The sequence below is a fragment of the Poromitra crassiceps genome, assembly GCF_964638095.1.
Source record: "Poromitra crassiceps genome assembly, chromosome: 21".
NCBI classification, from domain to species: Eukaryota; Metazoa; Chordata; class Actinopteri; order Beryciformes; family Melamphaidae; genus Poromitra; species Poromitra crassiceps.
The window spans coordinates 20,901,893-20,929,261 of record NC_139638.1 but is presented as its reverse complement, the minus strand read 5'-3'; the positions used below and the strand labels follow the sequence as shown (position 1 = coordinate 20,929,261).

At 42.4% G+C, this 27,369-nt stretch overlaps 1 protein-coding gene across 1 annotated transcript in view; it reads left to right on the top strand.

Annotated features, from left to right (window-relative positions):
• LOC310795328 (putative E3 ubiquitin-protein ligase HERC1) overlaps positions 1-19,176 on the top strand; it is a gene marked incomplete at its 5' end in the record, with an annotated part of 73,734 nt that extends 54,558 nt beyond the window's left edge. Inside the window, 22 exons of the mRNA XM_083657378.1 lie at positions 561-675; positions 872-1,003; positions 1,185-1,283; positions 2,422-2,595; positions 3,524-3,811; positions 4,306-4,371; positions 4,598-4,723; positions 6,117-6,255; positions 7,157-7,338; positions 8,255-8,410; positions 8,948-9,070; positions 9,515-9,617; positions 11,060-11,229; positions 11,787-11,925; positions 12,200-12,369; positions 12,567-12,736; positions 14,005-14,170; positions 14,397-14,473; positions 14,836-15,088; positions 15,391-15,543; positions 17,017-17,322; positions 18,730-19,176. Coding sequence (XP_083513504.1) covers positions 561-675; positions 872-1,003; positions 1,185-1,283; positions 2,422-2,595; positions 3,524-3,811; positions 4,306-4,371; positions 4,598-4,723; positions 6,117-6,255; positions 7,157-7,338; positions 8,255-8,410; positions 8,948-9,070; positions 9,515-9,617; positions 11,060-11,229; positions 11,787-11,925; positions 12,200-12,369; positions 12,567-12,736; positions 14,005-14,170; positions 14,397-14,473; positions 14,836-15,088; positions 15,391-15,543; positions 17,017-17,322; positions 18,730-18,915 — 3,493 coding nt within the window. The 3' untranslated portion in view covers positions 18,916-19,176. The remainder of the gene's footprint in view (positions 1-560; positions 676-871; positions 1,004-1,184; positions 1,284-2,421; positions 2,596-3,523; positions 3,812-4,305; positions 4,372-4,597; positions 4,724-6,116; positions 6,256-7,156; positions 7,339-8,254; positions 8,411-8,947; positions 9,071-9,514; positions 9,618-11,059; positions 11,230-11,786; positions 11,926-12,199; positions 12,370-12,566; positions 12,737-14,004; positions 14,171-14,396; positions 14,474-14,835; positions 15,089-15,390; positions 15,544-17,016; positions 17,323-18,729) is intronic.
• Positions 19,177-27,369: the final 8,193 nt, after the last annotated feature.

Sequence of the window (27,369 nt, the reverse complement as noted above, 5' to 3'; positions counted from 1 at the left end):
TGTTTTCTCTCTGGAGATAAAGTAAAAGAAGTAGGGTGATCCTCTCATTGTCCTGTATTTACTTATGTGCCAGGTCACAGGACTGAGTAGTCTTAGGTACTACATGTGCCAGGTCACAGGACTGAGTAGTCTTAGGTACTACATGTGCCAGGTCACAGGACTGAGTAGTCTTAGGTACTACATGCATACATACTAATCTTAGCAATACTGGTTTCCAGTACTAGTCACTTTATACATGGACTGAATTACAAAGAACATTCAAGTTAGAATGTTGTCCCCTTGGATGATTTTAAAGCTCGACCTGCAGAGATTTTCAGTTTGTGATTTTGTTTTGTTTTCTGTTGTTTCTTTTAGTTTGTCTCTGTATGCCTGACGGTTAACTGTAACATCTGACTGAATTGTACTGTTTTTTTTTATACAGTTGTGTTCTCAGGTCTCTTTTGAAAGAGAGATCTCAGTCTCAATGAGACAACTGATGAAATAAACCAGATGGACGACCCGCCCAGATGGATTGATTTGCTAACATGGGTTTATTTCATCCTCTCCATATATATCTACAGTGGTTGTCAGAATGGTGGCGTGTATGTGTGGACGCTACCACAGGGAGGCACTATTGTGTCTCTGCCCAACATATTGAGTGGCTCGCCTACCCAGGAAAAGACCAATGGTATCCAGGTCAGTTTGGATCTGCTGTTGGAGCTCGCCGGTGGCTTTTACTTTACCGGTTTTTCATACATTTTGACTTTTAAAAGTGATGGTAACTAACAATTGGCATTATGTGATCAGATCTCATTATGTGATCAGATCTCATTATGTGATCAGATCTCATTTGAGCTCCTTTTGAAATCATCTGTTTCTTTTGCCTTCCCAGCGCGACAGTGCAAAGTGCATGTTCACACTCAGCGGCCATATCACAGCAATGAAATGCCTTTCATTTTGCCCCAGTGGACTGGCTCTGGTGTCTGGAGGGATAGGAGGACTGCTCAACATCTGGTCCTTACAGGTCAGAACACACCATTGACTGCTGCCTCTTCTGTCTCATTTGGAATTGGCACAAAGATGTCATATTTTTTTGCGATATACATTACAGGGTATGGCTATATGGCAGTAGGCACATTGTGAACAATACATCTTTGTCTCACATCACAATTTTAACCAATCCTGCTGCTCTGTACTTCTTTCAGGATGGCTCAGTCTTACAAACTGTGACAGGATTGGGTTCAGTGGTCAGTACTTCCTGGATACCAAATGTAGGCGTGGCCGCCTGCTTTGGAAGGTCAAAGGTAATTTGGACTCTTTATTAGGGCTGTGCAATAAAATCGATATGGCAATATATCGTGATATTTTGCCTGACGATATTGTATCGATATTTGGACGCCAAGTATCGATATTAAAAAAAAAAAAAAAATTGCAGGCCATGCCAGGCCACCGGGCATCTGCATCTGGTGATTCCCACCCCTAATCGATACTGTATCGATATTTCCCATATCGATGTTTTTGCACAGCCGTGTGGTCAGTGACACAATTAGAATACTTTTTATGTCAGTGCGTTCAGTAAAGCTGCGTTCACACCGACCTATTAAAGTTGGTCGCTGGCGTCGAGTTTACATACAAAGTCAATGCAAATGAGCGAATGAGCGTATATTCGCCTGGGAGAATAATCGCTGGGCGTCCGAGCGGCAGAGACAGAGCGACAGGGAGAAAATATGCTCGTCGCTCAAGATGAAATATTCCAACTCGAGCGAAAATACGCTGGCATCAGTCGCTCGCTGTTCAATGCTGATTGGCTGCTGTGTGAGAGCGAGTCAAGGATCACTCTGGCTTGGAACAAACCGCTGGTTTATTGTGTGGCAACAAACCGCATTGACAGGCTGACAGCTGACATGAAGTGAAGTCTGTACTACCGGTATGCAGCTCGCATTAGGAGCACGCTGATAGGCTTAGCTTGTAAACAATGACGGTGGCTCGTAGTGGACAAACAGCATGACATTGCGTAACGTTATATCCCCCACATGTCCGTCATTTCGTGTGCCTGTTGATGAGCGATTTAAACAGAGCGACAGAGCGATTCCAAAGGGTTGACTTGAGCGACAGAGCGAAAAATAAATATCTCGGTGTGAACGCCCCTTAACACACTCAACACTCAGTAGTTTTGACTAAATTTGTCCACTAAGTTATCAGTATAAAGTGATGTACATATTATTACACTACGTATCGTGATACAATCGTATCGCGACCCATGTATCGTGATTCGTATCGTGAGGTCCTTGCCAATACCCAGCCCTACTCTTTATGACCTCAAAGTAGCCACTATTCTATCAAAGTGTTCATTTAGCTTAAAACATATCAAATATATTCTGAATGTGCCATTTTACAGCATGGCTTTGGCGTCATAACCGCTTGTCATGGTTTCCTCTCCAGGATGTCCTGTTGATCTGCTGCACCCCAGATTGGATCAGTCAGAACCATGTGCTGGCTTCCTGCCGCATGGTCCTTAGGAGCCAGAGCATCCTGGGTCTGAACCGGGCACCTTGTATGGCCGTCTTCCTGGAGAGGCTCCCCTTACTGCTGCAGGAGCAGTACAACTATGAACGGGTTATTACTGAGGCTTTTTAAGGTGTTTGTGTTGTTTGTGATTTCCATGGGCTGTCAAATAGCCATTTCTTTCACTTACTCCAGAATTCTTACTGTACATATGATTTTTCTTTAAGCAATAATGAATTCTGAGACAAGAGACCATGTGATCAAAGCAAGGCACATTATTCACGAGTTTCCTGGTGAGACCGTGGGCGCTTCCATGACACCCTCTCCCTCCCTGTTTCCAGCTGCCGGTTGCCTGTTTCCGCCCAGGACCGTTCATAGCAAAAGAGATTGAAAATAATCATAATAATTGTTGTGACTTTGTATCTACCTATGTCTTGTAATGGAGCCCCCCAGCACAATAATTTCACACGTGCATAATTGTACAACGGAGTGACGATATCTTGAATCTTGAAAAAATCTTTGTAAAATATCATCGCTATGCAACCACACAACGTTACTACTTTTAGCCATTTCGGATCAAATAAGCCAAACGTTCCCACTCTTTGACAGCACCTCCTTGCTAGTGAAAAAAATTTAAACAGGAAGTCGACAACCGGCAACCGCTGAGAATCATGGGAAACGTAAGTCCAGGAATAAGGTGAATAAGACCAAGAAGCCGCTACATATGAAAGACAGGATAACTAAATACTTATGATTTGTGAGCAAACTAAGCTTGTTCAGGTGCAAACCAAACTTGTTCAGAATGTTGCTTGTTAGGAGTATGAACATTTAAATAAGCATATCTTCTTCAACTATTTTCAGACTTCATTGTATGACACATCATTTGAAAGCTTACAATCTGATCTTTCATGGTGTTTATGTTTCAGCATCTCTGTTAAGTTTCTATTCATTTTTGTCTACAGACATCTTGTCTGGAGATACTGACACGCATGTGAACCTCCTCCCTATAACTGACTTTGAATCTGTCCCCTTATTTCAGAGCCATGTGACAGCTGGTGACCAGCTGGTCCACAGTGCTTTTCTTCAGAGTCTGGCCTCTTTGACTGTGGGCTTGTCCCTGGAGCAACACCTGTGTCGTTACCCGCGTCCTCCACACCACACCAGTCCTGACGCCCCCTCGTGTCCGTCAGAGTGGAGCTGGCTGGCCTCTTACGCCGCCACTGTCCGCAGTGCCGAGGCTATCGCCAGGGGCACCGTCTTCCCAGAGTCCTTCGTTGTGCCAGAGTTCCAAGCGGCGGCGGGTGCCAGCGAGATCGCCAAGGCCCTGGTGGGTATACAACTCCCTGTGTATGAAATTTACGAAAGTGGAGTGAATGTTAAACCTTGAAAATATTCTGAAATTACTAAATGTACAGATCCTTTCCAAAAAATTAGAATATCATGGAAAAGTCATGGCGCATCGAGGCAGTAATTAAGAGCAAAAGGATTCCCGACCAAATATTGAGTGCAGGCATGAACATAACTTTTCAGAAGATCGACATTTCTGTTTTGAAAATTCCGGTTTTTGATTGGTTTTATGTGATATTAAATTTCTTGAAATACTGTTTTGTGGTTTTTTTATGAGCTGGAAGCCAGACTTATGCAAAGTGAAACAAATAAATACTTGAAATACTTTACTTTGTGTGTAATGAATCTATAATCTATGAAAGTTTCACTTTTTGAAAGGAAAAAAACGAACTTTTCCATGATATTCAAATTTTTTGGAAAAAGGATCTGTATACACACGTTTCTTCATGTAGGCATTTGTTCTCTGTCTTCTAGGACAATAGCAAGTGGAGCTTCAGGATGGATGAACAGCTCATGTCATGGGCCACCACCAAACCCGAGGTAACGGCTCAGCTGTCTTTAACACAGCGTAACACAACACATTGAATTGTTTGCATTCAAAGTTGCCATTTTAGACTTATTCACTACCCGTTGAGAGTGTTGTAAGAGTGTGCAGACCTCACTTACAGAAGGATGCCATGTCTCCTTACTGTTAATTTTCATGTCATTATTTAGGTAGAAGGTGTTTGTCGATTCTGATCTCTGTTTCCCTCACTGTGTTTCATAGGACTGGCAACAAGGGGGGAAGAGTGAGGTGTACCTTTGGGGGAACGGGCGTCACGGACAGTTGGCCGATACAGGAAGCAACCTGACCATACCCACTCTTGCAAACTCTCTATCCCAGACACAACAGGTACACTAATTAGAATCAGAAAGACTTTAATGATCCCCGGGGAGAAATTGGGACAAGTTACAGCTGCTCGCACTCAGGCATGAATATCCACATAACACACATAGCATAACACAGTATCACACAGTATCTCCATAAACGTCAACAGTCAATACAATAAAGTAAAATGCAGTAAAATGCATTAGAGTAACTAAAATAAAGTAGAATAAAGTATAATAAAGTAGAATGTACAGTACGTGTCGAATTGCAGTTATTGCACACTGGAATTATATTCAGTCAACTAATTATCCAGTTCAGGAATTTGACTTCTTGATATCCAGTTCTGATCCATTTGACTTGAAGCTATAGTGCAGAACCTGTGGTCTCTCCCGTTGTCAGGCAAAAACTGGAAACATCAATGTGTTGTTTCAACCCTCTGAGCAATAAAATACAACACATCTTTGGAGCGTCCGTGTTTCCACATTATGACTTAAAAGCTCGTGAACACAACGAAGTCGGGAAGAACGACTTCCCACCTCGGGAAAAGGGACCAAACAAGGAGCATGTGAATGCCACATTGGTCATAGGCTCCAATGTAGCTACTGTTTGGCTGTAAAACAGTGGATCTTTTTTTAACAGCGCACATCCCCTGTGAAATGACTCGTTTCACTATCAGAGTTTGATCCATTCGGTCCGATGACATTTGGAAAGTAGAGAAGAGCTGCATGATTGAATTATTTGATTCACATTCAGAGTTAGCAGAGTTCTAACCGGACCTTATAGCCGGCTCGGCCAGGCGGAGGCCTCTGGTACGCTGCTCCAGGCCAGCGTGGGAATGTTGCCATAGACACCAGATTGAAAAGTCCATTATACTGTGGAGTACCGAGAGAGATATGTGGCGCTGATAGGCTTAATCAGCATTGTGGGAACTCATTTGGCAAGGGCTTGAATGGAACAAACGTTAGCTTTAAAATATCCCACAAATTCTACTTGAAACATTACCAGTGTTCGATTTTTTTTCCTGCTCTCCCCAACATTTCAATAAACCTTTACGACATATTATTACAATACAACAATACTGTTGCGGCGCTGTTCTAAAACGTGTCAACGTGTGTCGTTGACTGGGAAATGCACATCCCATAATACAACAGTTCGCATCGCATCCCATAATAGTATGATGATAGTTTGGATGCCATTGCGAACATAGATGTGAACAGGTTAGCTAAGAGTTTAGCGTCGCCAGCGAGGGACCCCACCGTTGCGGTCAGAGTACGTTTCGAAATCCCTCCAGGCCTTAAAAACTTTCTAGGGGAAACACTGATTACCATTTTTAACACACTATTTTCAATGTACTGACACTATTCTTGTTTTGTTGTGTTTGTTTCCCTCCATGTGTATATGTCCTGTTGTCACCCAGGTCGTGTGTGGTCAGAACTGCACGTTCCTGGTACAAGCCAATGGGACAGTACTGGCTGTAGGAGAAGGCCAATATGGCCGACTGGGCCAGGGTAACTCTGACGACCTCTTCACCCCCACTGTCATCTCTGCCCTGCAAGGTAGTCATCCAGGAACAGCCGTGTGAAACGACCAAGCCTGAGCTCTTTGAGATGTTGTGCCTGAATGTTCCTGTTGCGTCGACCATTTACTTTTTATTACTGGAGATGGGAAATCACTGGATAGAGCACCGCAGGGATGACATATTTTTGTAGTCGGAACGCGGAAGTCCCGGACTTCCGGGTTCTTTACTGTTTCTGCCTATGGGATTTTGAATGGGGTTTTGCTTCAAATAAGGTCTGTGGGCAACGCAAGCTTATTCAAACGCGAACCTGTGTTCAGCGAGATAATCTTCACACATGAGGACCACTTTCATGAGTTTTGAAGCGTAAATGCGAGCCCTAGAAGTAAAAAGCTTGTGCTAAGCTAATCCAGAACTACACACAGTGTCGCATAGGCTTCCCCGTCACGTCACCACAGCCAAATTTGACCTGGAGTGTTGTTGATGTGTGCGCTGCTGTGCACTGATTTTCCTCACCTGAACCAGGTGAGGGAAAGATAATTTCTGTGTTCGTCCTTTGAAGTGATGACGTTATTGACGTATAATATCCCCGTCGACTCAACAGTGTAGTCTCATTTAGCCGTTTGCTAGCTAGCCGCCCTTTTAACTGCACGTAAAAGCTTCAAAACTCATAAAAGTGGTCCTCATGTGTGAAGATTATCCTGTTGAATACTGGTTCGCGTTTGAATAAGCTTACGTTAACCACAGACCTCATTTGAAGTATCGCGCCAAAAACCCATTCAAAAATCCCACAGGTGAAAACATTGAAGAACCGGGAGTGTTAGCATCGATGTTTTCCGGACTCATTCCTGCGGCTCTCTATTTTGGCTGTGTTGTTGTCATTTTGATTTGGTTGCTTTCGTGTTAAACCGAACTCTAGTGACCCTTTGACTTATGGACAGGTTATGTGGTGACCCAACTGGTGACATCTTGTGGGTCAGATGGCCACTCTTTGGCTCTGACGGAGACCGGAGAAGTGTTCAGCTGGGGAGACGGAGATTTCGGCAAACTCGGCCACGGCAACAACGAAAGGCAGAGGAGGCCCAAACAGATAGAGGCCCTACAAGGAGAGGAGATCACTCAGGTAGAGATCATCCTCAATATTTGGAACTCATGTCTGCCTTTCAATTATTTAATCCTTTATTGTTGGAAGTATTAAGAAAATGACTATGACCAGAATGACATCTTTTCCCTGGCTCTCTCCATTTCCTAAGCAATTCTGTTGATGACAAATCAGTCAACAGCTTAAGCGATGAACTCTGCTCTATACTGCAGACCAGTGGTCGGGATTTAGGGAAAATTAAGGCCCTTAAAAAGTCTTAAAAAGTCTTAATTGCCATTTGAGAAGTATTCAAATTTGTAGCTGAGCATAATGATATTGTCCCGTATCGATCGCAGACCCCTGAATTGAATCAATATCGTATAATTTGTGGCAGACTTTGTGATAACAGCAAATATCGTATCGTTGTCCAAAGAATCGATATAATATTGTATCGTGATGAAACTTGTGATTTACACCCCTATCGCTGATGTGACAAAAGTGGCGTTGAGGTCTTGAAAAAGTCTTAAAAAAGGTCTTAAAAGCTATTGAATTTAACATCAAGATTCCTGCATACACCCTGACTAGGAAGTTGTGGTTTAGTTGGACAGCGGCGGGAGTGGGGTCACGAACTCCACCCTAAAGGTTTTTGGGGGTCACGGCTCAAAAAGGTTGAGAACCACTGCTGTAGACCACCCTTTACTCTTTAATTATTATTTACATAATCCATTTAATGTGTGGTTTTTGTACTGCACCTTGTTATTTTGTCTTGGTCTTTGTTTTATCTCCTGGTTATTTTTTTTTTATCTATGTCTTTTGTTTTGTTTTTGTATTTTTTTTGTGACAATCGTATCTGTTAAAAGCACAAAGGATTGAACTACAATTTAACTGTTAGACACAACTAATGTATATAACCCCATGTTTTGTGAGACCTTCATGCTGCTTGCCGTTCTCTTTCCAGCTTGCTTGTGGCTTCAGGCACTCCGCTGTGGTAACAGCAGATGGAAAGCTGTTCACGTTCGGCAGTGGTGACTCTGGCCGTCTGGGTCAAAGGTCAACATCCAACAAGATGCTACCTGAAAGGGTGGCTGCACTAGAGGGATATCATGTGGGACAGGTCAGAAATCAAAACGCTTTTCAACTAGAAGCGGCCTATAGAGAGGCAAAGTGGAACGTCACTTCCTGCTTCAGCACTGTACCAGAGATTTTCATCTGCCATTTATTTTCCCATTGACAAAATGCTTATAAAATAGTTGTACTTCGTCGAACCAAACGGTTCAGCTAACGCTGTAATTGGGAGAGACCTTAGAACATTTCACTCGGACCAAAACTTAAAAAAACAAAACATCGAAAAACATTTTCTTTAAACCCGCATTTTTTAACGTTTTGGTCCCAGTGAAATGTTATGCGATCTCTCCTGTTTCTAAATATATCTGTACCGTTTGAACCAGTAAAACTATTTTTATACACATTTTACGAAATGTGTATGAGAAAATAAATGGCGGATGAAAATCTCTGGTACAGTGCTGAAGCAGGAAGTAGACGGTCACTTTGCCTCTCTATTTAGTTAGTTGTGAACACTTCAGCACTCAGATGGTGATGTAGCAGCTACATTGTAGCCTAGCCAGAAGCTAACTTGTGTCACTGTTCTCAGGTGTCATGTGGTCTGAACCACACTCTGGTGCTGTCCTCTGACGGCATGGTTGTGTGGGCATTCGGAGACGGAGATTATGGCAAACTGGGAACAGGTTCTTGTACAGCCAAATGTTACCCACAGGTAGGTTAGTAGTGACAAAGCCCTCTCACATTTAAGGACAAAACATCTGGCCCCCGGGCCGGAATTTGGACATGCCTGCTCTAACGGGATGAGTTCAGGAAAATAAGCTTTTTATGAGCTATAAAGAAGCTAGAAACCAACTTTCATATTTGGGTTGAGCTAGAAAGTGCACACAAATATTTGAGCATTTTCAACTTTCATTATCAAATTAAACATTTGATGAAATGGATTAACTGGCCTTTTATTTAAAAAAAAAAGTCCTGCATTTTCAACTTTCAACTTTATCCAACATTTGTTTCTGATGATGCAGTTGTATACTGTACTAAACATACTCTGTACCCCATTATGTATTGCTTGCAAATTATCCACTGCTTTTTCCTCATGCAATCACAAATACTTGCATTGTGCAGGTGAAATATGACTTTTGGTTGTTCCTATTTTCAGAAAGTGGAGCAGCTCTGCAGCAAGGGAGTTAAGAAGGTCAGCTGTGGAACTCAGTTCTCTGTGGTCCTGGCCACTGATGGACATGTGTACACTTTTGGACAAGGTACATTTTCATTGATTGTTACACATTTAGTTCTATATGTTTATGTACTTGAGAAACGGTTTCTCTAATTTTTCTTTAACTATTATTTACTCAAACTGACATCTTACACAATTTTCTTTTTAATGTGTCATAACTATGAGCCCAAAACCTTAATATTACAGAATGTTGAATAGGCCGTTTGCTGATGTAAAATTGACCTATTTTCAATCTAATTGTTGGGTTATAAGGAGTGGAGGAATACGCTGCTCAGCCAGGTTGACCAGTTACACATCTTGAATATCTTGAGAGTGAATGACGACTGCTTGACCACATCCACCAATTAGACCTTTTTCATTAGATGCATGCCTGGGAATCAAAGACTGTATACTGATGGCACCCTCCTCCTGAATAACTACACGTGTTTGCCTGGGAATCAAAGAGGGTATACTGATGCCACCCTCCTCCTGAATAACTACACGTGTTTGCATGGGAATCAAAGACTGTATACTGATGGCACCCTCCTCCTGAATAACTACACGTGTTTGCATGGGAATCAAAGACCGTATACTGATGGCACCCTCCTGAATAACTACATGTGTTTGCATGGGAATCAAAGACCGTATACTGATGGCACCCTCCTGAATAACTACACGTATTTGCATGGGAATCAAAGAGGGTATACTGATGCCACCCTCCTCCTGAATAACTACACGTGTTTGCATGGGAATCAAAGACTGTATACTGATGGCACCCTCCTCCTGAATAACTACACGTGTTTGCATGGGAATCAAAGACTGTATACTGATGGCACCCTCCTCCTGAATAACTACACGTGTTTGCATGGGAATCAAAGACTGTATACTGATGGCACCCTCCTGAATAACTACATGTGTTTGCATGGGAATCAAAGACGGTATACTGATGCCACCCTCCTCCTGAATAACTACACGTGTTTGCATGGGAATCAAAGACGGTATACTGATGGCACCCTCCTCCTGAATAACTACACGTGTTTGCATGGGAATCAAAGACGGTATACTGATGGCACCCTCCTCCTGAATAACTACACATGTTTGCATGGGAATCAAAGACTGTATACTGATGGCACCCTCCTCCTGAATAACTACATGTGTTTGCATGGGAATCAAAGACTGTATACTGATGCCACCCTCCTCCTGAATAACTACACGTGTTTGCTCAGTGCAATTGGCACAAAACTCTGGACTATGTCTGTTGAAGCAGGTCTGGACACATTCCCCGGAGTTACCCTTTCATACAAGAGGCACGGTTGTTTTCATATTATGGGGAAATCCTCAGTTGTGCTAAAAAGAAAGATTTAACATTTTGTTCATTTGATTGTTGATCATGTTTCCATCTGCTGTTTGAATACAGTACTTTGAGATACATCAATGTCCAACTGCCTGCCTCTGCCATCGACCTGTCCCTTCTGTCCCGTCCTTCAGAGCGTCTGATTGGCCTGCCAGACTCCATGCTGAAGAATAAATCCCGTCCCCAGGTGGTGCCAGCTCTGGAGGGGCTGTTCATTGAAGACATCGCTGTGGGCTGTGAACATGTCCTGGCCCTGTCCTCCACAGGAGACGTCTATGGCTGGGGCTGCAACAGTGAGGGACAGGTGACGAGCATGCTACAATACAAGATTATAAAGAGGACTGAGCGTAATGTGAAATGCAGCTTGAGTTGTTTTGACATCTTGGGGGTGTGGCTAAACATGCACTGCTCACAGCACTCGGTTCCCAACCTTGGGGTCACGACCCTAAGTGGGGTTGCCTGCGATTCAAATGGGGTCGTCTGGAATTTATATTTTTCCTTAAAAATTATTTCTAATTTAGTCATAATTCTGATTTACTGTCAGAATTTTGAGAAAAAATTCTGAATTCTGAAATTAAAGTCAGAATTCTCATATTAAAGTCAGAATTCTGAATAAAAAAAATGATGATATTACCGATGTCTGGGGTCCCTAGATTTTTGTGACGTGAAAGTGAGGTCACAAGCCAAAAATAGGTTGGGAACCCATGGCTTACATATTGTGATGTTTGGAATCCTACCTAAAGAAGACAGCAGTTCATATTAGAATGGTGCCAAATATTTCTAGTTTTACTGGAAAACAGATTGTTTTTGACTGTTAATGGGTGAATTTAAAATAACTCCAAAGCCTTGTGTGTGTCCTAGCTTGGCCAGGGCCACTCCAACCCAGTGAAGGAGCCGACATTGATAACAGCCCTCCAGGGCAAGAACATCAGACAGGTCGCTGCTGGCCGCTGCCACAGCTCAGCCTGGACCATGCCCTCTGTGACCACCAAAGCCTTAGGTACACAGACACGTATACACACATATACAGACACATATACACACACACACGCTCACACACACGCATGCACACACACACACACACAAACTTGATCGATCGGGGGAACCTGGGTAATGTAGATGGTTTGGTCAAATGCACTAGTGCGCCCTCTGCTTATTTGGGGGCGCCTGTGTGGTGGGGAGGGGAACTGGGGGGAATAATAATTTCTATGTCCTGCATTTGATCGATCGGAAAAAACTGCACTTCAGAATCCATCTGTTGCCGTCTTTTCCAGGTGGCTCTGGAAATGTCCAGCTCGGTCTGCCCCTGTCGGTCCCTCCCCAGTACAACACCCTGAAGGACTGCAGCCCTGATGTCCTCAACATGCGCCTCAGGGTCCTCTACCACTTCTCTGATCTCATGTACAAGTCCTGGAGACTGCTCAACCTGGACCCCAAGAATCAGGTAACCACCACATAGATAGATAGGATTCACATTTCTCCTGTTATCTCTTTACTGTGATCCCAGTTTCTCCCCTTGTCTTTCCATCCATTAACAATAATGACTGAGAATGACTGAAAGAAATGGTTGAATATCAACGAGCACCTTTTGATGCTGGTAAACGTACATGATGCTGAATTGTGATCTCTCCCTCCCTCCAGGTCTCCACGTCACGCTATAGCTCAGGGACAACAGCCATCATCCGGGGCCATCTCAGAGGACTTCTCTCGCCCAAGGTCAACACTCTGCCTCTAGTGCGCTCCATCGGCAGGACCATGACCCAGGGCAAAACCTATGGTCCACAGATCACTGTGAAGAGGATCTCCTCTAGGTGAGGATGACTGTGATAGGGGCACGGTGGCGCAGTAGTAAGCGCTGTCGCCTCACAGCTAGAAGGTCCTGGGTTCGATTCCCACCTGGCACGCTGTGAGCGCTGAAGGAGTGCGTGCCTGTCCGCATGTCCTCGAGTGCCCACTGCCCGGGTGGGGTCGTCAAAAAGGGCCTTTCTGTGTGGAGTTTGCATGTTCTCCCCGTGCCCCCTGGGGGCTTCCTTCATATAGGAACCCCACACCAAAACATGCAATATCCTGGTCGCTGATGTGGTGCCTCCTCTGGTCGTTCGGGGCGCCTGTTCGGAGGGAGGGGAACTCGTTGGAATAGCGTGATCCTCCCACGTGCTATGTCCTACCGGTGAAGCTTCCCTTGTCAGGTGAAAAGAAGCGGCTGGCTAACTGCCCATGTCTCGGAGGAAGCATGGAGCCAGTTTCGGCTCTCCCCAGATCGGCAGAGGGTGGAGCAGCAACCAAGATAAATCAATTAAAATGAGCACTAATGGGGGATAAAGATGGGATAAAAAATCTGGAAAACAAATCTTAAAAAAAAGAAAAGAAAAGATGACTGTGACACAGAGCGTCCCCGTAACCACATTAGTCCACTCGAGTGGAGAGGGAGAGACACTGTGCTGCTGAGCAGCATACATGGGAGAGATCAATTGGAATACAGATTTGTGTATATTTCTCACTTTCCCGCATGGTCTGAATAACTGCTTACGTCTTGTCTGTCTGTGCCTCTTCTTTTTGCGCTGCATTGTTACAGTATCAGTTTTTCAGAATTTGTTTTTCACTCTGTGAGAAAATGGACTTGTGTGAAAAGTGCCAAGAGTTGCCACGTTTCCAATCCATTCCATAATATCGTTATTTGTAAATGTGGTTCATAAGTTTATATTGTAATAGTCATAGATTACCATACTATGTGTAGTAATGCCATGCATCAATTTAAAGTACAGTAATGCCACTTATTGTATTGGTTATATTAAATATTTGTTCCATGTTCCAGTTGATAAAAGTTTTGTCCACAAGTGCCCTCATTTTCACTAAGGAACAAAAACATCTAAAGAATGTTCCCTATTAATTCTATATTGTCCCAATATAATTAGTTAGTAATTTACAGTATTTATGTTGTCTGTGTTATCTGGCAAGTGACTTGTAATGTAGCTCTTAAGTTTAAGGCGTTGAAAGTTTTTCTTCTGGTTAAAATTCGAATCAGTCTTCTGATATCCTTGACTGATGTGCACGTTGTTGTTCTCCTGTAAACCCACAGGGGGCGCTCCAGCAAGCCCATCTTTGTGCAGATTGCCAAGCAGGTGGTGAGTCTGAATCCTCTGGAGCTGCGGCTGCCGTCACGAGCCTGGAAGGTGAAACTTATCGGAGAAGGAGCCGACGATGCCGGAGGCGTGTTTGATGACACCATCACTGAGATGTGCCAGGTAGGAGGAACGGAAACCACAGAGAAATGGCCTAAGAGCAACAGAGATACAGTAGCTTATCAGTAGAATGCAGCCTGGCCTTGTTCTGCTTTGCATTATTGTACATCATACTTAGTGGCCATGTTCAAAGAGAGGAGATAAGGTTATTAAGGTATATTATATATTGAAAATTCCACAAAGCATATGTTTGGGTATCCTACATGGTGGTACAATGTGTTTTCACCAGGAGTTGCAATCGGATGTGGTGGACCTTCTCATTCATACTCCTAACAGCGTTACTGATGTGGGCAGTAACACAGACAGGTACACAGGTTGCTCTGTTTCATTATGTTCTATATGTTTGATTATGTAAATCCATGTTGTCCGTCACCAACCAAATCAATAGGCCTTTTTTCACAGCAGCCATTTTGTGTCTAAAAGGCAGGAAATAACACAGGTGCACCAAAACGTTAATTAGGGTTTCCAACTTCCAGTCCATTTAGGTGTTCCAGTGCTGGGGCCCTAATTAGTGAGTTGGTTGCACCTGTGTTTACCCTGCCTTTTAGACACAAAATGGCGGCTGTGAAAAAGGCCCATGCACGTAAAGTATGACGGAATGTCTGATTTGCCAAAATAATCTTGAGCTTCTAAAACGTTTGCCATATTGTTTGCACGCCCCTCCCCAGGTTCCTGCTCAATCCAGCGACAGTCTCAGAGGATCACATGGTCCAGTTCCGCTTCCTGGGCATTCTCATGGCCGTGGCCATCCGCACCAAGAAGCCCCTGGACCTCCATCTGGCGCCGTGGGTGTGGAAGCAGCTGTGCTCCATCCCGTTAGGAGGGCCTGACCTCGAGGAGGTCGACCTGCTCACCTACCGGTCCCTACAGAGCATCCTTCACCTCGAAAACAGCGCGATCACAGAGGACAATTTCCCTGTGGTGAGATACTGTGTGAAGTGGATTATTGCAGAGTTCTTTAGTTTTGTTGTTCATCTTCATACTAAGCTGAAAGGTATTTTAAAGACGAGCTGAACCCAAAAATGATTATTATTTTTTTCGTTCACATACCTGGGTACTATTCAGTGCACCTATTTAATAATGTATGCGGAAAAAACACACAAATCAAATTTCTTTAGTTTTTCTCACACTTTTTCCACATCAAAAGTTTATTTTTCAAGATTTCATTCATAACTGTAATCTACAGTATGGTGACGTCCGCTTTGTTCGGTTCCCCTCTTAAGATGATCCCACTGGACTCGTTTGTGGCCCACAGCGCCGATGGAAAGCTGGTGCCAGTGGTTCCTGGAGGTCAAAACATCTCCCTGACCTTTGCCAACCGGACTGAATACGTGGAGAGGGCTCTGCAATACAGACTGCATGAGATGGACTCACAGGTTGAAAGAATTAACTGCTAAGGAGCATGAGAGGAGGAGGGGGGGAGGAGAGAGGAGGGGAGAAGAGGCATACGTGTGTGTATTTACCAGGCCTGCCAACCTGCAGGCATGTTGCGTCCCATAGTGAGATATCTCACGCCTATAATCAGTATATATATATATATATATATATATACGAAGAGTTCATTTGCAAAAACAGGTATCTCCGTTTGTATTCTTTATGGTTTCAAATTAGATATTGATGTATTTATATTGTAATTAATACATTTTTGGTAAAGTTTTACTATCAATCACAACTAAAACATATTCATCTGGCAATTTTCACATAAATTACCTCAAAAATGAACTTGAACTTGAAACAGGTGTTGTTTATTCATTTTAAGAATGGCGTTTACCTGTTTTTGCAAATTAACTCTTCTTCATACATATACGGTACATACGTATACTCTTTTACTCAAAATAAAAATTAATTCAGTGCAGCCAGCACCCTCCCAAATGTCCTCTCTAGATTGAACATGAACATGGTTTATTTATCAGGCTTTAGCCCAACACATCTGTTTTCTTAAAGATCAGTTGCCAAGGACAATTCCTGCCAGACACCTAAATAGAAACCAGTTGTTCAATCGACGTTTCATACAAAGAGTCAATTGTCCCTTTGGCTGGTTCAGTGAATAATAAATGTAGCAGTTGTGCTATAGTTCCCCTCTTCAATATAATTGTTTCTGTCGCTGACTGATGACTTACTGAATGTTTTCTACTTTGTGCAAAACATTACTTGATGCCTTTGGCTTATGCTGCCAAAAACGTCTGATTTACAGCATTTCACACATTCAGTTGTTCATTGAGTATGGTGTGATTTATTCACCTTGTGAACGTGTGTTACACAAAACAACAAAAGCTGCCAATGTTCCACTTATGCAAATTGGTAGATTATTCATAGATTTACAATCAAATAGTATAAATATTCCAGTGAATGATAAAGTTGAAGAAGTTGAACATATTGCGTCAGATTATTAATGATGAGAATGTAATTGATTGAAATAAAGCAACGTTTAAATTGAACTGATCTGAACAATAGATGTATGAACCCATTTAAAACTTTCTGTAGCTGCTTTCTGCATAGCCTCATTTCCGTCCGTTGTCTCTAGTATTAGAGTCTGAATGCTAACAGTGCTGTGTTGTGTCCAGGTAGCAGCAGATGCTAGTATCAGAGTCTGAATGCTAACAGTGCTGTGTTGTGTCCAGGTAGCAGCAGATGCTAGTATCAGAGTCTGAATGCTAACAGTGCTGTGTTGTGTCCAGGTAGCAGCAGATGCTAGTATCAGAGTCTGAATGCTAACAGTGCTGTGCTGTGTCCAGGTAGCAGCAGATGCTAGTATCAGAGTCTGAATGCTAACAGTGCTGTGCTGTGTCCAGGTAGCAGCAGATGCTAGTATCAGAGTCTGAATGCTAACACTGCTGTGTTGTGTCCAGGTAGCAGCAGTCAGAGAGGGCATGTCCAGCATCATCCCTGTGCCCCTCCTCTCCCTGCTGACAGCCAGGCAGCTGGAGCAGCTGGTCTGCGGGCTGCCGGAGGTTTCTGTCGAGATGCTGAGGAAGGTGGTGCGCTACCGCGACATCACCGACAGCCACCAGCTCATCGTCTGGCTGTGGCAGAGCTTGGAGGAGTTCACCAACGAGGAGCGGGTGCTTTTCCTACGCTTTGTCTCTGGCAGGTCCAGGCTGCCCTCCAACCCTGCGGACATCACGCAGAAGTTCCAAATCATCAAGGTGGACAGGGTAAGGATGGAGGTTCTAAGTTGGCCGTTGCTTACCAAACCAAATGGCATACAGGCTTAATTTGGATACAATCTCCAGGAGCCAGAACGCGTGTTATACTTTTCGCAATCCAGTTTCCGCGAAACCGCGATCCAGCAAGCTTGGAAAATACTTTGGAAAGATGAATGAAGATCGCCCGTTATGCAGCAACGCGGCTATATACACACTTTATGCATAATATGACACATTAATTACGTGGATATATATATCCCTTTATGCATATATGACATTATTTAAGAAGTAAAACGGATATTAACAGTGTGTCACCCACGCAGCGATTTAACGTTACTATGAAAGCAATGCAATTAAAATGTTTACACAGTGATGGTGATCTGAGAAAAATAAGTCAATGACCATAACATGATGCTGCATTTGGATTTTGCGACAATCGACTGTATCAACGCACCGCTAAATAACGCGGTGGCTAGTTTCACCGTGTATTTCGCAGCGGAGGCTCGCTTGACCGCAGTCTGATTGCAGACAGTCTGCAGTAGAAGGACGTAAAAAAAAACGTGAAGGCGAACAAATCATCTCCGTTTGAAGTTACAATTGGCGTGAAGTTTTCTGAAGGTTTCATCTTGTGGTTCGGACAAAGATTTGGTGAATGAACAACTTTTTACGTGCGCCTTTTTAATTTAGCTTGCTAAGCTAGCAGAGCGGCGTGGGGCTTCTTCGTCATGTGGAGGTGGGCGTGGTTTCACCCAAACTGGGTTGCAAAAAGTGTACGCGCAGCCAGGACAGACATGTTCTCCCTGATTAGACATTTGTAAAATAATAGTGTAAAAACACTTGTGATCACGTGACCTCACATTGTTTCACTCTACGTATCAGTCTGGACTTCCTGCCGCTCACATCGATTTCAGTGGGAGGGACTACTTCCTACTTCCTGCCTTAACAGACAACTCCTTCAGCCAATCATCGTTGCCCAAATCCACTCGGGAGAACGACAAAATGTGTTTTCCGCCGAGAGAAACTTTGCTGTTGTATCCTCTTGTTCATATTTAATTGTTGTTGTTGAATCTTTCTGCAATAACTGCAGTTATGGCTGTGTTTGCTAACATTAACATGATCGCTTGTTACTTCGGGAGACGCCATTATCATTTTGCCAGCAGCGTCCTTGAATAGCCAATTAGGTTGTCAACTGCGGCGCAAGTCCCTGATTGGTCCAGTTACCTTCTAATTGTCTGTAAATTGCCGGGGGGCGGGTGGAAGTCCAGACTGGTCTGTGGAGCGAAATAGAATGTGAGTTTACATGATCAGGAGATAGATAGGCTAGATCATTTCCTAATTAAATGTTACAATTTTGACTCCATTGCGCAGCTCAGTGTGAACAGTCAATAGTCTTTTTTCCCTACTGCTACTTCCCAGCCTGTCAACGGCCTCCCTACAGCTCAGACGTGCTTCTTCCTGCTGCGCCTGCCCCCCTACACGAGCCAGGCCGTGCTAGCCGAGCGCCTACGTTACTCCATCCACAACTGTCCCTCCATCGACATGGACAACTACATGCTGTCCCACAACACGGATCCAGCAGACGGCTCGGACACCGAGTCCTGAAGCGGTCAGCCATGGCATTATTATGGGATGGATGAGTGTGTCTCCTTCGATGCCATGCACATTATGCACTGAACAGATTTTTATTTGCCAAACCTGTATGGTAGTGTACTGTTTCTATGTTGCTTGATCAACAGATTTTTGTGTTACGTTTTGTTTTTCTAAATGTGAAAAGTGTTGTGCTAAAAATGCAGTGCTTGCTCTATAACGTAACTACAGGGATATAGAATAAAACATTTGATCATATAGGCCTATAAGCCACAATAAGCAGTTTACGTGCCTGTTTGTTTGAAGAACAAAAAAGTACTGAGTATTTAAGTTGGGATAATGATTTATTGAGCTGTCCCAGGCCAGAAAGGCAATATTATTGTAAAATAAAGCTCATTTTAATAAGGACTTCTGTGGATTTTCCTCAACTGTATTTGGAATATCTTTTTCTCAAATGACATGTTCAAATACCTTTTTTCTTTTGTTGAAAGAACAACTTCCCAGCAGCACCAGGTAAAATCAATTAATTTAACTGGTGGCCATTACTGTTACTTATCATAATTATCTAATTGTCTTAATTGTCTTTTTTCCATATTTAAGGGTCCTACCGAACAACTTCAAGAACGAAAAACACGAAACACACACACACCTTGCCCATATTAGTGTGGTGAACTGCATGCGAGTGTAAAACCATAGCTATCATTTTCTGAACTAGTTGCGGACAAGAGCGCTACACAGAAGGAGTCACAGAGCAAAAGGCAAGATAGACTAATGAGCAGATAATGAAAATGTTTGGATACGTTGGCTGCAGCATTTCCATTCTGGAGCAGGTTTATGATGAGCAACATAATGGTATGGTCCAGGTTTATGATGAGCAACATAATGGTATGGTCCAAACATGCTTGAAGTTTCTATTATAAGCCATGCTGTCCCTACAGTACCACCACCCCATCAGCTCATGCTGCTCACCCATGCAAGAAGAACCATGATACCCCAGTAGAAAAAAAAATACTATTTGTAAAATGGGGCGGAGATTTCTTTTCACATGCTACTATAATGAAATCCAATTCTACATCAAGTCCCTGAAATTAATTAAAATCCAAATATGCCAAAGATCTCTACATATTACTAACAAGTCTCTAGTCATCTTAGGATTTATTTATTTTAAGTTTATTATTATTTTAATTGTATTATTTACTTTAGCCTGTTGCGACCCCCCACCCCCCCAAACAAAGCAATATTATCCAGCTCCAACCAGGGGGCCAGTACAGAGCACGCCCCTACAGAGCACGCCCCCTACAGAGCACGCCCCCTAAGTACAGAGCACGCCCCTACAGAGTACACCCCCTACAGAGCATGCCCCCTAAGTACAGAGCACGCCCCCTAAGTACAGAGCACGCCCCTACAGAGCACGCCCATAGGCGAATCCCTCTATCAAAAGAGCACCTCAAACAACAGTCCAAAGCGCTCCAATACTACATAATATATACATAAATATTACATAATAATAATAAAAAATGTATGTTTTATATAAGCTATTCACAACGCGATCTAGATGGATAAATAGCACTACAGGTCAGAGGAAAATGTATAGCCTATGTTTGATCTTATAGGGTGCGGTGTTCCTTTTTTAAGATGAAACACATCTTTTACATTTCTATACAGTATAGCCTACATGGCATATCATAATTATTACATCTTTATTATCACACTATTACCCCAATTATCATGTTGTTACTAAGCTGTGATGTCAAGTGCTGCTACCAGTAGTTCCTTGACAGCCTATTTATATACTGCTTGTGTTTTTGCCAATGCCATCCAGGCAAAACATGTAATGCTGACAGTTAATACATGTGAAGGAAACACTGGGGGAAACAGGGAGAAGGATACTGCCTCCACAGAGAAAGAAACCAGTGACACACAGAGGTTTCAGAATCACTTTAACAACAGCGCTCTCCTTTCAACACTGATGAGAATAGTTCACTGTGAAATCAAACCATGAAAACCTGACTCACTCATTGGTCACAGAACTTTAGAGACTTTTTTAAATTGGTCATGGGCCGACTATTCCACTGGCTAGAGTATGATGGGAGATGGGAGCTTACGTATATAGTGTTAGTCTTTTTATCTCTACATTTACTTGTTTAAAGGTAATTTAAGAAAATGTGGATAAATATCATATAGCCTCGTCATTGTGCATAAGGGCTTCAATTTCATGGATTCGGCCCCTTAATCCTATGTTTCATTTGGATTCAAGTTGTCAGGCAAGGGCCACAGATAAATCCACATTGTCTTTTTGTTGTAATCTTAAACTGCCTCTGAGGTTAAGGGATTTTCTTTGACAGCAGATCATAAATACTTGCGCTGTACATTGATGGGTAGCAGCACAACAGGGGATGTGCCCTGCGCGGGTGGCCTTGAACAATGCTAAACTGGTAAGCACTTTTGGACATATTTTGTCTGCCCTGCTATCACTGACACACAACACCGTTTCTCATGCTTTCGTTAACAAAGTTGTAGATGACATTGTCAAATAGGTACCATATAACACATATTGTATTATGTCGTAGCTGTCATCTCCAGTTGTGTTGTTCTGGCTCATTCTATGTGTTACTAAAGGTCAAGTTGCGCGGACGGAGCTGGTAGCCAGAAGCAGGTTGACTCATCATCAGTCATTCCAGGTTGGTATGTGGGCCAGAAGAAAGTGCTATGCGTCTGGACCATCACTCATTGTCATTTGCTATTTGAGGCTCTGACATCAGTGACATAATCCGAAGGCAGCAGGATCATCTTACAGTATTCACCTTATGTTTCCAACACATCGGTCGGCCAGTGACTTCCTATTGTGTTGACACTTCCTGTGACAGTACAGTACTAGTGAGCAGGTAAAACAGATGGTGTTTTGAACAGGGAGTCATAACACAACTGGGTCAAGTGGGCGCGGCTACATAAGGTGAATACTGTAGGTGTGTGTGATACCCCATGTTTACCTAATCATCTAGTGAGCATATCTAAATGGACTAAATGAAATGGAAATAGACACATCTACTGTGATTTTTTTTTGATTCAACACATTTTAAAAATCAGGATTTTCAAAGGTTTAGTGTATCCCCAGCCTTATTCTATCCTGTTTTATGTCATAACATTTCCCCATATCCTCCACCTGAAAGGCCAATAATACTTGCAGCAACTATTCCCATTATTACAAAAAGATGTCTTGGGGTAATCCATCTTAATTCACCTGAGTGTAATGTTGCCCTGCGTGAGCACAGCTGGCGAGTCTGTGATTTGTCTGTGCAAAGTGGGAAGTACGTCTACTCTGACCTTATTACCCATCTGTTTCCCTCCATGCAGCTTGGGCAGTAAGGCAGAATTCAACCTGGAGTCAGCAGCCTCGCAGCTGAGAGAGAGAGGGAGGCTTCTTCAAGCGTGTCCTCGCCAGGTATAAATAGCACCATTCATCTATCAGCAAAATAAGTACACAAATCTAGAAAGGCCAATGCGGGGGGGGTGGGGGGTCTGGATTTTGTGTTTCAAATGATTACTACTCTTTTGTCTAACAGTCAGCATATTACACATTACATACATATTACATGTAATATATTACTTTTTGCAGTAACTCAGTAATATAACTTATTACTTATATGATTTCAGTAATATTATACCAGTTACTTTGTCAAGTAACTCAAGTTACAAATTGAGTTACATTTTATTAAATGAAAGCACATATTTAAAAAAGATACAATAATTTCCTAATCAAACTGTGTGTTTTTATGCAAATAACCACTATAGATAGCAATAACAAAGGAAAAGAATAACATTTAGAATGTTGGATTGTTTACACTGACTTCAAGGCGGTTTAAATAATTTTTCGGGATGGTTCCGGGCCCGCGATGTCATTCTGCTGCTGCTGTTGTTTTGGTAAAAGTAATGCAAAAGTAGTGTAATAAGTAACGAGTTACTCTACACAACAAGTAATATTGTAAAGTAACTTATTACTTTCAAATGAAAGTAACTAGTAATATGTAGTATATTACATTTTGAAAGTAACTTGCCCAACACTGACTAGTAGTAACACAGGGTTATACTAACATACTACAATACTAATACTACAATACTATTAACACAGGGTTACTAACATCAAGCATCTCTAGAACAAACAATATTGTCACCTAAACCAACTGAACTGAATTGCAGTGGTGTTAGCAGCCTACTGTAGCTTGTGGGAGGAGATCTCATGTGAAATCTGAGGTAACCGTGGGAGACCAGTTCAAAAATAAGATTTGGATTCAATGAACAATATATCATTGACCGTTCAAAACTCCACAAACAAACCACAGGTCATTTTGATACAAGCCAAGGTTATAATTTTGTGAATGAAGATTCATTCATGACGTTTCACTGCCTTTGCAAATGATTGGAGCGGTCGATCAGTTGACTTCCTCTTAAGCCAGCTTTGAATTTCAAGTCCTGACCATATACAGTTAGGCCTGCATTATGAGAGTATGGACCAACTTGATGATGAGTAGGACAGTATCATGTAATACTTGCTAAACCCACAGGGGGGCACTCTAGTTGTTGCTGTGGGATGCGCCACTACCGTGGAACAAAGCAAGGTTAAGAGAGGAGAGCGCTGAGAAAAAAACAGCTCATCAGCAACACATACGCATGCACACACACACACGCACACACTGACACATACATGATCTTTGACAACTCCCCCTGCTCTTCACTGTAGAGTTGATGATACAGATGATTGACAGCTACAGCGACCTCTCTCACCTCTGTTTCCCCCAATTGGCTAATTTGATCTTGACAAATGAGAAATGATCACATCCATGTAGCTACTAGTGGTGGGAATCACACGTTTCATCATGATACGATATTATATTGATTCTTTGGACAACGATAATGACATTTGGTGATATCGCCAAGTCTGCCACAGTACGATTTCGATTTGATCCAATTCAGGGGCCTGTGATCGGTATGAGATAATCATATGCCCATTTAACACAATCAGTTACATTTATACTGTATCAATTCAAAATAAAGGCGTATCGAGATGACGATATCGATATTTTCACTTTGCATTGATTGTATTTGATTGTTGATCGTTTAATCAGGGCGCCAGGGCCCCATGAGGGGGTTCCAGGGGGTCCCCAGAACAAAGGGGGATAATTTATTTTCACTATAATACCATCCGTAAGTAATACAATGGCAGAATATATGACTATTTTGGTCATAATAAACTTTCTGCAATAAAACATTTAAAAGCCACAATCTTGTCAGATGGGGGACCCTGGGACAAAGTCTTATCAAATGGGGGTTTTTGACGTGAAAAAGTTTGATAACCACTGATTTAATGGATTTATCAAGCTAGATCGATGTATCGTCACACTCCTAGTAGCTAGCGTTGAGCTAACAAGATGTTCTTGGAAAAGTGTGTGTTGTCTATTATCTGGCTTGAGGTAACAGGAAGTAACTTTCCCCAGTGATTCAGATGAGCTGTCCCCATTTAAAGACAGCTTGAAACATCAAAACACTTCTTTGACAAAAAGGTCTGGATAGCTTTCAAATGCAAACTCTGCGGTACGGATGTCACGATACTAGAATTTGTACTTCGATACCGATACCTAGGAAAATATCGATACTCAATACCATTTTCGATACCACGCGGCAGGATGACAACAACACATCAAGAGGCATAAAAACGAAACAAAAACAGATGGACGGACAGATGCACGCTTCTCCATAATCTAGGCCCGATAAAACTCATTAAAAACTTTGACCTTACACAGCAGATTACACCTGCTCTAGTCATCAGCCTATCATAACTTTTGAGCCTTAACTTCTTCCCACTCCTTTTCGAATATGTATATATTCTATTTTTCTTTGTTTCTGAAATGGCTTTTATTTATTATTTTGCTTTCATATTCGAAATAAACACTTCAATCAATCAATCAATCAATAACACAGCAGATTACCCCTGCTCTAGTCACCAGCCTATCACAACACAGCAGATTACACCTGCTCTAGTCATCAGCCTATCATAACACAGCAGATTACACCTGCTCTAGTCATCAGCCTATCATAACACAGCAGATTACCCCTGCTCTAGTCATCAGCCTATCAGAATACTTTGAACTTGTTGAAGCAAAAGATACCCACCAATGACAGGGAGGGAGAAATCAGTGGTATGTTTGATTTTTCATTAAGAGAAAGCACTGCTGATATTGATACAGTTGCAAATGAGTATTGTATCCGTTTGTATTGACTTTTATGGATACTATCGATACTTTTGACAACCCTACTCTGCGATGATCAAATTATTATAATACTGAACCTCTTAAAACTTTGGTAACATTAATGAACTTGCATAATTCTACTGTGGACTGTGCACTTTACGTATCAGGTAACTGTTCATAAACTGTTAAGCGCATCTGTCTCAGTCAATTGTAAATTGTGATTAGATCAGGATTCTTCCTCAGTGTGACCTATTTCCATATAGCACAGCAGTAATAGTCACACAGCCCAGTTTAATAAGAAATATCATACTAAATGCAAATTGAATCCACATCAAACGTGATATGCCCTATTTCTGTGTATGTTATTGTATACATAATGACGCCAAGCGATACTCTAATATCCATGATGTCTGTTCATTGCAATCTCATCATTACTGCCCATTTTCTTCTTTCAAATTCTGAACAGTGTATAACCAAACACTAAGACCCAAAGATAATTCGATTTTCTTGACCATTTGCAGACGAAAATATTTGATATCGAGAGGAATTGTGGTTTGCTTATCACATTAAACAATATAGATTTGATTTTGGATCAGTTTGTGAGAAAACCCAAAGGTGCTGAGAGCCTCAAACCCTCACTGCTTGCCTGATCTGGTTGTCCTACCATGCAATTCATGTCACATAACGAGCCTTCCTCAGATTGCCCAGATTGCTATTCCAGTATCTGTGGCCTGTAGGACGCTTGGCAGCCTCATAACATTTTTTGGAAACTAGGGTTATTGCCCTTAAGTTTACATGCGCCCGGGTGTGTGTGTCTGTGCCCCTTTAAGTTTACATCAGTGCCTATGACCACATCAGTGATGTCATTAGATGATTTTGCTCTTATGACATCACTGATGACATCATCAGTCTTATGACATCACTGATGACATCTCACTCTAATGACATCACCAGTGATGTCACAATGCCTCCTATGACATCATCAGTGGGACAAAAATTGAAACAAACAAAACATTGCCCACTTGCTCCCTTTTATAATATAGATAGATAGATGAGCAAAACTCTTAAATTCAGATCACGTGTTATGGACAAAAATTAGGCGCACATTATGCCATTTTATCTACATGTAAGTGCCATTTTCACCTGTTTGTCATGAAAATTAATGTCTACTAGTCAAGCAAGACAACTTTGGTTAAGATTGGGGTTAAGGTTAGGGAAGTAAACAATGTGGTTTTGGTCATGGTTAATTGAAGACAAACGTCACTCAACATTTTGGCATGAGTTGGGAAGTGAACCAGGGTTGTTGAAGTTGGAGGCAGATAAACACCCATCCACCAACCTGACCTTCACACGACCTTTCCATCCTCAATGTCAAGCTACCTGTTAGTCGTCGTGTCTCTGATTTATGGTGGGACAATTGCAGACTTGTGCACACACATGCACACGCACACACACTCGCGCGCGCACACACACACACACACACACACACACACACACACACAAACCTAATGTAGCAATTTATGTTGCTACCTTATACATTCGATTAAATGATGCCTGTGCTACTTTGATAGTTTCCTCTTAGAAACATCTCACATCTGCATGTTTTGACATTTGAAAAAAGTCAGTGCAGCTTGCAAGACCCTAAGCTACAGCAGCTTTGTGTCACGTGAAGCACAGCACAGTAGGTGTTGCAGGTACTGCTTCTGTAGGCCAGTGATCAACCCTGTTCATATCAAGGACTCCTCATTTATCTTGCGTTAGGGTCGCTGACCCCCCATTTGATAAGATCTCAAACCCAAATCTCAGAATATTTTATTGTCAGATATGATTTTGTCCGGAATTCCATGTCTAGAGAGAGAACAGTGAAACTACCGTATGATCAAAATAGTCATTGTTCCACATTCTCTATTAACTTAATAACGAATGATAATACTGAACAATTAGTCCATTTGCTGTGGACCCCCCCCCCCCCGTGACTCGCTCAAGGACCCCTGGTGGTCACCGCCGCCTGCACCCCACGTTGAGAAGCACTGCTCTAGAGCTAATGATGAAAATCATAACTTCATAAATCAGTGCTGATTATTCAGTCAGTCAAGTTTACTTTTCTCTCTCTAGGCAAGGACTAATTGCCCTGCATGCGATCCCATGGAGACAGACCAGATCCACACAGAGCTCCACGGTGCTCCTCAAGCAGCACGACAGCAACCTTTAACGTTGAAGGTAA